The sequence below is a fragment of the Mercenaria mercenaria genome, chromosome 4 (assembly GCF_021730395.1).
Source record: "Mercenaria mercenaria strain notata chromosome 4, MADL_Memer_1, whole genome shotgun sequence".
NCBI classification, from domain to species: domain Eukaryota; kingdom Metazoa; phylum Mollusca; class Bivalvia; order Venerida; family Veneridae; genus Mercenaria; species Mercenaria mercenaria.
Genome location: NC_069364.1, coordinates 2332634 through 2344614, shown reverse-complemented (window position 1 = coordinate 2344614; position 11981 = coordinate 2332634). Strand labels below are relative to the sequence as shown.

The window sequence follows — 11981 nt, the reverse complement described above, 5'->3', positions numbered from 1 at the left end:
TAAACAAATTGTTTAGACATAAGAAACATTATCCTGGCCTATTTTATGTCACTATCAATATTTTACTGTAAAGATTAGGCTGCACCCTCGTGAAATTATTACGCCCGACGTATAACCGCCAATCGTTTATAGATAGTGTTAAAACACCGTTTTGCTATAAAATATTTCTTAAATAATATACTGCATTAAACCTCAATAAAATGTGATGCTGATATATAATCTAAAATGTGTTGAAGATATGAAGCATATAGCTCAATTACAAAGAGATATTAAATAGATATATATCCACAGAAAAAGAGATCCAAGACAACCAAATGTCACCTTAGTAAGATAATGAAAAACCTGATAAGCAGCAACCTCTTGTAATATTCAAAGTGTCATACATGTGAAAATATTGTGTTGTGTGGACATTATTTACACTTATAAAACATTCTTCCATATAAAATGTTATAACAGGTTTTGGCACTTAAACTAACCTGGAATCACTGAGCAATAGTTTCAACTTATCCATATCTGAAAATGTTTCAAAAAATCTGGTTTGACTTCCGTTCCGTTTTGTATTAACTGCAAAGGTATATCATCGTACAAACTACATTTTATCAGTACATGACTTTCTGTTTCTATGCTATTACAAAAACAGACATTTACGCATGCTGACCTGTGACTGAGGGTGGCTGACCTGGGGGGAATAAGCTTACAATAATGTTCTACAGCAAAAATCTTTTTACAATTTTGAAGTGAATGTAACAACTGCACTATTTATAATCGGGTATGTAAATAGCACATATTAAGGATTAATTATACAAAAAAAAAGAAACAATAAATGTACAATAGCACAAGTTAATTACTTGGCAGTTCACGCTAATTTATTGCAAACTTTGAGTTATTTTGCAAATAATGTGGTCTGGATATTAAAATGTGTAGTTCACTAGATATACATTTGATACATTTGGCATAGATATTGCATTTCTATTTTTGTTAGTAAATAATTTCAAACCATGGTGCAAAGTTATTTTACACTTTTTGTCTTAGTTTTAGAAACAAACTAATATCATAAAAAGCAGTATTTCATTTTCCTTCATGCATAGCACACTTACATAATAATGCATTATTGACCTGAGATTAGTACCGGCCATATACCTATCAGAAGCAATTGTTGCGTTCCTTTGCAATAACAGGTAAAACAACTATCTCTAAAATCATTTATTTATATTAAAGATACTCTCCCGCAGTTTGTATTTTTCAGCATGTTCATTTCCACCGAGTTTGGCATAGAATGTATATATGACACTGAAAAATGATAAATGGGTGAAAATAAAACTAAGATATTGGTAAAAATGCAAGAAAAATGTTAATTTACTGCATTATTTCAAAAATTATTTTACTACCTTCAGCTCAATATTTTTGGTTATTTATAAGAATATCTTGCAAAAATCTTAGGTCAATAACTTTGTACAACTAGGCACTGTCAGAGTACTCACTTTTAATGGATTTTGAGAGAAATTATTTTTCACCTAAAATATAACTTTAAGCATTTAACAAATTGTTCACATAAAATAAATTGGTAAACTACTATTTTTCTAAAAAGGTTTTGGAAATCAATTCTGAGCTTTATGCCCTGTTTTACCTTTGACATTTTAGAGACTGCTTACAGAAAGGGGAGCAACTTTCATTCATAAGTTTTACATGTCATCAAACGGAAAAAGCTCTTATACATAACTGTTAAGTATCAAAGAATGTAAGTGACATTAGATAAGATAATGTGTTCTTTCAGTCCAGAAAATATATATACAATACGGCCTGTATATTTTAGAAAAAAAGCAGTCAAGTGTCAGTAGTGATTATAGTGCCGGCCATCTTGAAATATGGTGGCCATAATGGATTTAGTCTCAATACGGTAGTCTGATTAAATAAGGGTAAATATTTTATATGTTACCGTTCCAGTTTACATCATTTTACCTGACGTAAAAATCAGTTCGCCATTTTCAGATATAAGATGATTTTTAGTAACGATCTTTGATTTTGGCGGCCATATTGATTTTTTATATGTCTGTGTGTTCGGGTTTAACGTGTTTTCAACAATTTTTCAGTCATATAAACGACGGTGTCTTCTTGTAGCAGTGAGCACAATGCCCAACTTTAAAGTGATGCCTCGCTGGAATATCACGCCGTAGACACGTGACATGATACCCCGCCTGTCCATTATACTGACACCGGCTGACCAGTCCTACACTACCCTCTTAATGCAGAGCGCCAAGCGAGAAGCGCTAGTACCATTTTTACATCTTTGTATACGCGGCCGGATCGAACCCACGACCTCCGCACGTCGAACATACGCTCACCACTAGCTAATGAATTTTTTATATATAAATCGCAGACTAATGCGAGGTGTAGTATATCAGTCCAATATAATTCAAATGTTAAAGCTTTTTTGCATGATATGCACACATGTTCTGCCATATTCTTATAAAACTAGGAATAGAGTTATGGCGGGCATCTTGCATTTTTTGCGGCCATCTACAGCTTCCCAAGCTAAAATTAAAGCGTATTATATTTATCTACAACCGTGGTTCATGTGGGGAAGTTGGCAGTTACTTGCGGAGAACAGGTTTGTACTGGTACAGAATCCAGGAACACTGGTTACGTTAACTGCCCGCCGTTACATGACTGAAATACTGTTGAAAAACGGCATTAAACCCAAAACAAACAAACAAACAAACAAATTATCTACTACCGTGCCAAGTTCATGCTTTTCACAGACGGTACACAATTCGCCCTTTTTATTCACGGATGTCTTGCACTACGTGCAATACCCTCTGCTTATATGAAATAGTATATCAAATGTGGTAGCCCTCTTTCTCGGCTGCTGTATGGCGCCAAATAATATGAAGAGGTGACGTCAGTATTGCAGTGTTTTAACGAAAATATGCATGGATTTTTCATATAATAATTAAGAGATTATGTATAGAAACCCCGTGTTTTAACGTTATTAATACACGGAAAGCGGTTATACGTCAATGGAATAATTTCACATGGGCGTAGCTCGAGTAAATTATCTGGCGATGTATAACCGAATTGATGTAATACTTTAGTAAAACACGTTTGCTATACATTTTCATTCTAATATGCCCTTAACTAAAGCAGTAGCTAAAATATAGTAGCCCTCTTTCTTGGTCGCAACAAAAACATTGACGTCATCGCACGTTAACGTGACGTCATTCTAGCGTAAGTGTGTTTTAACAGAAACAAGCATATTAGAATAATGGAACGCTACGAAACACTGATGCTTTAAAATGACTTACTTTTGTTGTCAGTAACCATACAAAATTGTTAGTTGGTTCGTGGTTGTTAGGTAAATTTGAATGGTAAAGGCAAAGCGCCGTCAGGAATTAGTTTGGAAGGTTGTGTCCAACCCTTCTCCTAGTTTTCGGGGGCTTCCCCCCCCCCCCCCCCCCCCCCCCCCCGAAAAAGTAGGTTATATGATATGAAAAACTATGATATGAAAAACACACTTTGGTGCCCTGTTTTTATATAAAAGAGAAAAATGACCTTTCACTCCGCGATTTACCCAGGTACAATACTGATTTATGCTCGTTTGTAATGTGCTCCTGCGATGGAGTTTCGATGCAACACGGACTTATTTTGAAGGTTATTCTATAATATTCTATTGATGGAGCTCCTGATTTAACTCATACTAGTAAAATTAAATGTAAAAATGTTCACACAACTTTCCCTACAATCAAAGTTCCGTGTAATGTTGCTCTCATGCTGAAAAGGGCATTAGTTTCCTATAAAAAAAAAGTTCTTCTTTCATACAATGACAAGGATGTTGCTAAGTAGACTGGATATCAGTTTAATTCACCACAAAGATAAGAGCAGAATGCGTTTGATAAATTGTTTGCAACTTAAAATTAGAATAAAACTTGATTAGTTTGAAAAGAACATTCAAATACATATTAATTAATGATTAAAGCATAAATGAAGTTTCATCAATTGATCATGATACCACATGTCCACGCGACATTACCTATCGTCTGCGTATGACGCTACAACAGCAATATCTCACATTTCAATTATTCTTCAAAATAAGTGAAAATAAACCGCACGTTGTTCATCAATGATATTTTTTGATAAAATGAAATACATATAAACTATAATGATAAATCATTAAGTTTCAAATGAGTTTGCTTTTGGCACCAACAAATTCATCGATTTGAATCTTAATCATACCTTGAAATCAAATTTTCAGATTAGGTCTGGAAAAAAAGAAGAATTATATTGTAGGAAATTAATTAAACATAAAATAGCAAGAAAACGTAGGTATGTAAACTTTTCTGGTGGAACATGTTATCAACCCATAACCTCACGATCCCCAGGTTCCATAAATTATTGCTCCGGTTATAAGTGCCCAAGTTCGAAATGACGATGGGAGGAGTGCGAATTTTAATTCGGGATCCGAATGTTACAGGCATGAAAAATGCAATCCTTGTTGATGTTTGATTGGTTTAAAGGGTGTGAAAAAGGGAATCTTCTTCCGTTAGCATGGGTCAATTGAATCTCCCCACGTGTAAAGATTCTGGGAATAGAAAGAGAACTTGTGGCTTCTTGTAAAAGTAATTACATGTAGCCAGTATGACCTGAGTAGATTTATAATGCACATGACAGGCACGTAGCTCAGCATACTAACATACACACAGGCATATTGTCATTTTTCGACAATAGAAATATAAAAAAGAAATTCAATAAATAAAACTTGAAGGCTGAGATGATGGTGTGTAAGATAAAATGAAGATTCAAAGAGTCGTTTTTGCACATATTTAATGTTGAACTGTGATAGAGGTATACAGTACATCCTGTCTTAGCGGTCACCTAGAGGTTTTGATCAAGCAGCCACTTGCCTTAAGGAGGTAGGTTACCTTTATATTTGTATGTGCGCATGTCCAACCGGAAGCTAACGTGACGATTTACGACGACGTTTACGACAAACTAAATGTGTTTGTATATTCATTCTTCTGAAAACAAATCATAGACCTGTCTTCGATCTGACGCTTTATGGTTTAATAATGCAGAAATAATGAATAAATTGCCGCAGAAACGCTTCAAAACAATGTTGCCTTAAAATGACGTCATTGACGTCATGACGTTACGTGTCAGTTACCGCGCAAAATTAATAGCCTTTATCTTAAAAGTACGTAATTCTGTGCATTTTCTTTATTCAAACTATTTTCAAATAACCATTATTTGCTGAATATTTTTATGAGTCTTTTGCTCTGAAAAATAATCAATATTTTGCTTCTTTTATGTAGTTACATTGAAATGTTATGCGGAATGTACGAAATGGATGATGGTAACCAATGTTATTTGGAATATAGTTAGTGAGGGGTTACTTGTTACGGCCATTTTCAATAAAAAATCTAGCAGTTTGATTTGTAATACCTATTTTTCAGGTTCCGTTGATAATTTGTTACTTATATACTAAAACTAAGATCTAAAATTGTTCAAATTTCAGTAGAAAATTTGGTATTCTTGAATTGAAAGATGTTACCATTGGAACGAAGCCCTGACCTATGATCTAAAGGTAAATTCAAAAGCGTTGACACTAGGTATTTAAGAACACAGCTTCGGCTTTTTATTTTCATTTCATCAATATCCATGAGAATAATAGTGCATGCTGAAACGATTTTTCCATGAACAATGCCAACGAGGGGTACTGCGTGTAAGTATTCAAGCTTAGAAATGTGTTTGAATAAATGCAGATAACACGAAAATATAACTTACGTTAGAAATAATATTTTTAAAGCTACATCAACTAAAAGATAATCTTATTTCAATATTATTTTATAAGAAATACGGCAAAAAGCAAGATATAAGCCATTTTAAATCTCTGTTGTCATGTTTACTTAAACTTTAAGAAAAATAGGTACCATGTATAGTGCTTGGTATTTGCTAAATAATATTACCCAAATATTCCATGTTTGTTTCATTAACAGAATGGCACTGAAGCCGTCGAAAACCCCTATTTTTATACATAGCTTCTAAAAATAGAGAAAATGCGTGTGACCATGGAAACACGAGCCCCGCGACATATACATTTTAAGCTTATATTAGAAAGCTAACGTGCATACTAGTAAAATTATAGATTATGCTGACTTCTACGGATATCAATGAAACTAAAATACACTGAAAAGTGTTAAATATCCGTATTTTCCTTCTTCTTTCCATATGAAATACCTTTGGAGGGTCATGTTCTTCAAACCTGAATAAAAACTGAACTTGAAGGAACAGAGACAAACGAAACTGAGATTTTAGCAATTAAAACTTCATATAACACGAACTACAAAAAGACGTTGCGGTTCAACTAATTTGAATTTACCCTTGTAACAAGGTAACCTACCTCCTTAAGTAGCCAATCAAGAAACTTCAAAAACTGTTCCGAATACAAAGTTCTAAGACATTGTTTTAATATAATTATGGGCAACACCTCGGCTGATACTACAGTATTCGAGCTTATTTGAAACTGAATAGGGAAGATTAAAGTTTAAACTGGTATCTACAATGTATGACATCATTTGTTTGATACAGAAAATCATAATGGATATATTTAATGCTGTAAGACTAACAGTGTACTACACGAATATATCTTTTCTAGTATGATAAATATATCAATTTTTATTCGTATAAAATACTCGTAAAATTTTAAGGAATGGTAAGTGTAAACGTGTAGCAGGAAGTTATCATTACGTTCAACACATCTGACCAAAAGGAGCTTTGCTATTGTTCGTTTAGATACTAAATTTGACGGGAAACTTATTCTGCCACTCTTCTTGGAATGACAGTAGCTAAATACGTCTCCCGTTGTTATAAGACACTGTTTTCTCCTGTAATCTTTTGAATTTCCTTACATTTACAGTCATATGGTTTCTGTCTGTTTATATTATTCGAACAAAGTAACCAAGAGCATTTTTCACAATGACAAGTTTGCCCATAATACCAAGGTTTTTGACGCGCAAAACGTCTACGTTCCCGCAAAGGATTTGACGTGAACGGAAGATAAATAGACCACACTGGCCACGTGACATTTTTCTTACCTCCCAAACTTTCTTGTGCACATGGCCCCGGAATGCTTTGTCCTGTAGTGTCCGTACTTGAAGAAGTGTGTCCCTGCTCTATCTTTGCTCTACCTCGCCATGGTCGCAAACTATGTTTTTACTCTTTTTCCCTCTTTGGTATTCGAAATGCACATTATAAAGTTTACGTTTCTTAGTAAAAACCAACCATCGTTGTTGTTGTTGTTGTGTTTAACCCAAATTCCAAGGGCCTTAATCCAAAGTCTGGACATCCTATTCTACGACATTCCTCGGCCCTCTCTGCGGCTCTATTTTATGGTGGCATATTTCTGCCAACCACATATCCACTTATTTATCTCGAAAACTTTCGTAAAAAATGTCACTTACGGTATTCAGTTGTTATCTGGGAAGTTACAATACTGCGTGTTATTCATTTATGTATCTCAACAGTACAAAACTGCCTGTTAGTGCCCACTACTGCCATCCACATAGGCTATTCACTTATGTTAACTAGGTATCTTGATTTTGTCAGTTAGTCAGTTATGATTGGCAATATCCCGTAATCATTCCCTATCATTACGGAACAAATGAAACTACATAAAGGGACCAAAGAGCTATAAAAATAAATGTATTTTATTACTTCTTTGAAGGGGCATATAACAATTATGCAAATTTATAATCCAAATCCTATCTATAGATAGGCATAAACCATTAGGGTGATGGTAAATGATAAGGTGGATACACCTTGGCCCATTCATTCTGTCTAAGGGTGAGAAAAGCCAGACCGAGACTCGAACCCGAGGCCTAGGAATACGGGTCCGGTAATCTACCGACTGAGCTACCCGACCGCCTACACGTTTTCTCCACGTTTCAATATTCAAGTTCTATACCGTGAGATAGGCCTATTTCCCCATCATTATGAAATTCGAGGATTTCAGCAGGTACTTTATAAATCAAGCAATCACAGACGTCGGAGACTAACCAGTGTAATGCCGTCACGGCCCCATGTTGGGCGCAAAATGTCACGAATAAGGAAATCGTGCAGCCAGACCTGGACTCGAACCAGAGGCCCCGGAATACCGTTCCAAAACTCTGCCGACTGAGCTACCCGGCCGCCTATACATTTTCTGCCCGTTTCAATATTCTGTACCGTGACAATTCCGCGTAGGGGACGAAAAGTCTAACCGTTAATCGCCAATTTGGATACGAATATTAACTGGATATCATGAAAACTTTCACAATAACCACTTAGATCTAGTTATGTGAATATTTGGATGGCAGAAGTGGGCACTAACAGGCAGTTTTGTCCTGTTAACTTAATTATCTGGATAATACGCAATTTTGCCTCTTGCCAGATAATAACTGGATATGTGACATTTGTAGAGAAAACTGTAAAAAAGTGGTTATGTGGTTGGCAGGAATATGCCACCATACTATTTACAGCCCTTGATATGATTTTAAGAAACTAAAATATTTTTTGAAATCCCAGCACATCATGAAAAATTACGGCGGTGAAAAATGACCAAGATTCGAACCTTGATCTCTGACCTACCATGCCAGTGCTCTAAATTACTCATTGAGACACGTACAACTGCAATATACAGTCGACACCAAATACAGTAGACCTACGTACCGTTCAACTGCGCGCATAATGGAAGGATGCACCTGGTATTTTGTTAGTGCTACTAGAGCTAACAGCTATACTGTGGCATACAAAATCTGTATTTTGTTAGTGCTACTAGCAGCCTAACAATACTAACAATTTTCTACTAGTAGCAGCTAATAAAATACAATCGGGTGAATGATTCGTTACAGAACTATGTGATAAAATTTAGTGACCACCCGCTAAACAACTTCTTTTCACCTTAGACCACAGAGTTGTCAAAATTGATATAGAGATATATGGTGTAGCTATATTTGATGAAGATGATATAAGGTGAAGTGATTTACAGACATTTAAATCAAACTAGACAAAAACGATCACTATAAAAGTAAGACCGACATTAATAAATAAATTTCCAATCTTATCTGAAAAAAAAAATCAAAAAAGATACAATTACGTACGATGTGACAGAAACCAATTATGCTACCAAACACGGCAATATTTTATACTGCAGATAAACACATAAATCATTTACATCTTTATAATAATATCTAGTGTTAATGACAAAGTCTTATGTAAATATCTCTCAGAATAAAAACGCAAATATAAATGTAAAAAGGAATATAGTTTCAAAACAAGTCTACAAAATTAAATATATGTGCATAAACTAAGAACGATATGGCGCATTACTTTGATACAGAAAAATACCTCAGTTTACATTGAGAGGTTTATAATAAGTATGTCTGAAGAAGCACTCTGTAATGCAGCCTTCAAACATGGGCTTTTTCAACTATTACTTTTATTAGCAAGATGTTTCCGGATGTCTTTTACAGAATCTATACCACGGATCATATCTGCGGCTTTTTCAGCTATCATAATTACGGGGGCGTATGTGTTACCTGAAATGGCATTGGGCATCACTGAAGCGTCCACAACTCTTAGTCCGGTCACACCTTTAACTTTGAGTGTGGGATCGACAACAGTACTTTTGTCATTCACAGGACCCATTTTACAAGTAGATGACTGGTGGTAATGTACTTGTGACAAATGATTTACCAAACATTCATAAAAATCCTCCGATCTATATACATGGTTTGCGCAGAATTCGGCGTTCTTAAATCTGTTAGAATCAGTTCCTATCTGTTTCATAGCTTTGATTTCAAATAACGCTTCTATAAGCTTTATGCCTCTTTTTAGTGTTTCAATGTCTTCTCTTTTTTCAAAATAATTGGGTTCAATGAATGGATAGTCGAAAGGATCAGTACTTTTCAGTGTGACTTTTCCTCGACTTTTAGGATGAAGAAGATTCACAACTAAGGATATTCCGGGCACAGCCTTTTGCGATAAACATTTTCTAAAAGTGTCGAGTTTAACACTTCGCCTTCCAAATTTGGTTGGAATGCTGCAAAATGAAGTTGTATATCAGGATATTTTTCTTTTTGTGATCCTGATCTTACAAAAGCTTCCCCAATAAACGAAGTTGATGAGAATACTCCAGAATTAAATAGTAGATATCGAAGATATGCAAGAGGGTCTTGGAGTCTTGATTTTGTAATGCCTTCATATGTAATATTTATATCAGACGGGAAAAGAAGCAAAAGATGATTTTGCAGGTTTTCACCTACCGGTAGATCCTTTATTACTGGAATTTTCAAACTATCTAAATGTTCCTTAGGTCCTAATCCCGACAACATAAGAATTTGTGGTGAGCCAAAAGATCCAGCAGATAAAACAACTTCTTTTCGTGCATTGGCAGTTTTCTTCACTCCATTCTTTATGAATGTCACCCCAGTGGCTTTTTCATTTACAATATTTATTTTTGTGACATGTGCATATCAAACTCACTTAGTGTACTCGCTCTGACACCGTTTCTTGTGTTAACCTGACTTACTCCAAAGCCCAACTGCCTTTCAGCATTATAATCTACCTCCTTATATCCCAACTCTTTACTTGCTTCGATAAACCTTTTTAATAATTCCGGAAAAACCGTTTCTTCAGTCACACCAAGTGGTCCCCCTTTATGATGATATTTTGTGAAATCACCTTCTTTACCTAAATAATCTTCAGACTTCAGAAAATAGGGCAACACATCATCATAACCCCACCAACTGCAGCCATTTGCTGCCCATTCATCGTTATCATAACGGCTCCCTCTGACGTACTGCATGTAATTGTACATACTGCTTCCGCCAAGAACTTTTCCCGACGTATAATAGTGTTTATCTTTGTTCATATTGATAAACGCACCCGATTTGTGGTGTGGTGCACTCTCATATTGCCAGTCAGAAGCTGACTTGGCAAGCATCGGTGCCATCAACGGAGTGTTGTACAATTCGGCATTTTCTGTCCCATCACCACCCGCCTCGAGTAACAAAACTGTAACTTCCGGGTCTTCAGAGAGTCTCGAAGCCAGCACTGCTCCTGCACTACCAGCTCCTACGATGATATAGTCGTACGTGCCGTTAATTGTTTTTGTCGCTTGGTGTAAATCCCTTGAAAACTTTAAATAGTAAAAAAGATACGCCAGGAATCCAAAAAGGAAAGCTGTTTTCAACAGATCCATGAGAAGAAGCAATCATACAGACCTCTTGAGTTTCGTAGATATCCAATTTAACCTTAAAAGTCATAAAAGTTTGTGTTTTTTTTTTAAAGTATGTCATTTAAATACGAATTCACTTTACCAAACACTACTCCGAACCCACTGAAGCGTTGGACAGATAAAATTGCTGTTTACTTCTCTACATTAGTTAATTTGGATGACCTGTTTTTCAGTTAAGTATATACTTCACATAGGCTGTGTATGCGTTAGGGAAATAAAAAAAGTACTACGCGACACTAAATTAATTTAAAACAGGAATACATTATAAAGTAGTAAATAATTTTCCCAAATTTTATCAAATTTACATCACGCAGCGATAATTGTTTCTATAGAAACATTGTATGATAAAGTAAGTGCAATTTAATATACAGAAGTTGGTTGATGTTAATGTTGCGCTCTAAATTTAAAATAAGCAAACACATCTCAGTCATAGAATTTGCATAGATAATCAAGTACATCAAGTAAGAAGTTAGCATCGAGATTTAGATATTCAGCTGTAAGAAGTAAAGTTTCAAATTCATTGGCATATTGGCATATACAATATACCTCTGGCCATTTACAAATATAAAATGGATCGCCAAAATATCATAAAATGCACGTTTATAACAAATACTATTATAAGCTCTACGTATATCTAAGTTATTAGGAAGGAGCAACATCTGTATGTGTTTCTTTTCTTAAATGCGGAGATATTTCTAGCTTGAAGATAATG

The 11981-nt window shown here is 35.1% G+C and overlaps 1 protein-coding gene across 1 annotated transcript; it reads right to left on the bottom strand.

Annotated features, from left to right (window-relative positions):
- Positions 1 to 9456: 9456 nt before the first annotated feature.
- LOC123552602 (glucose dehydrogenase [FAD, quinone]-like) lies at positions 9457 to 11233 on the bottom strand. The gene is made up of 2 exons (XM_053540011.1): positions 10575 to 11233; positions 9457 to 10072 (listed from the first exon to the last, which is right to left on the bottom strand). Exons 1-2 carry the CDS (start codon positions 11231 to 11233, stop codon positions 9457 to 9459), a joined length of 1275 nt encoding a protein of 424 aa, XP_053395986.1.
- Positions 11234 to 11981: the final 748 nt, after the last annotated feature.

Coding starts and splice junctions, on each gene's coding strand:
- LOC123552602 (XM_053540011.1), bottom strand. CDS start 11,233: ATGGATCTGTTGAAAACAGCTTTCCTTTTTGGATTCCTGGCGTATCTT. Junction 10,073..10,574: donor GATTATAATGCTGAAAGGCA/GTTGGGCTTTGG, acceptor TTCATTTTGCAG/CATTCCAACCAAATTTGGAA.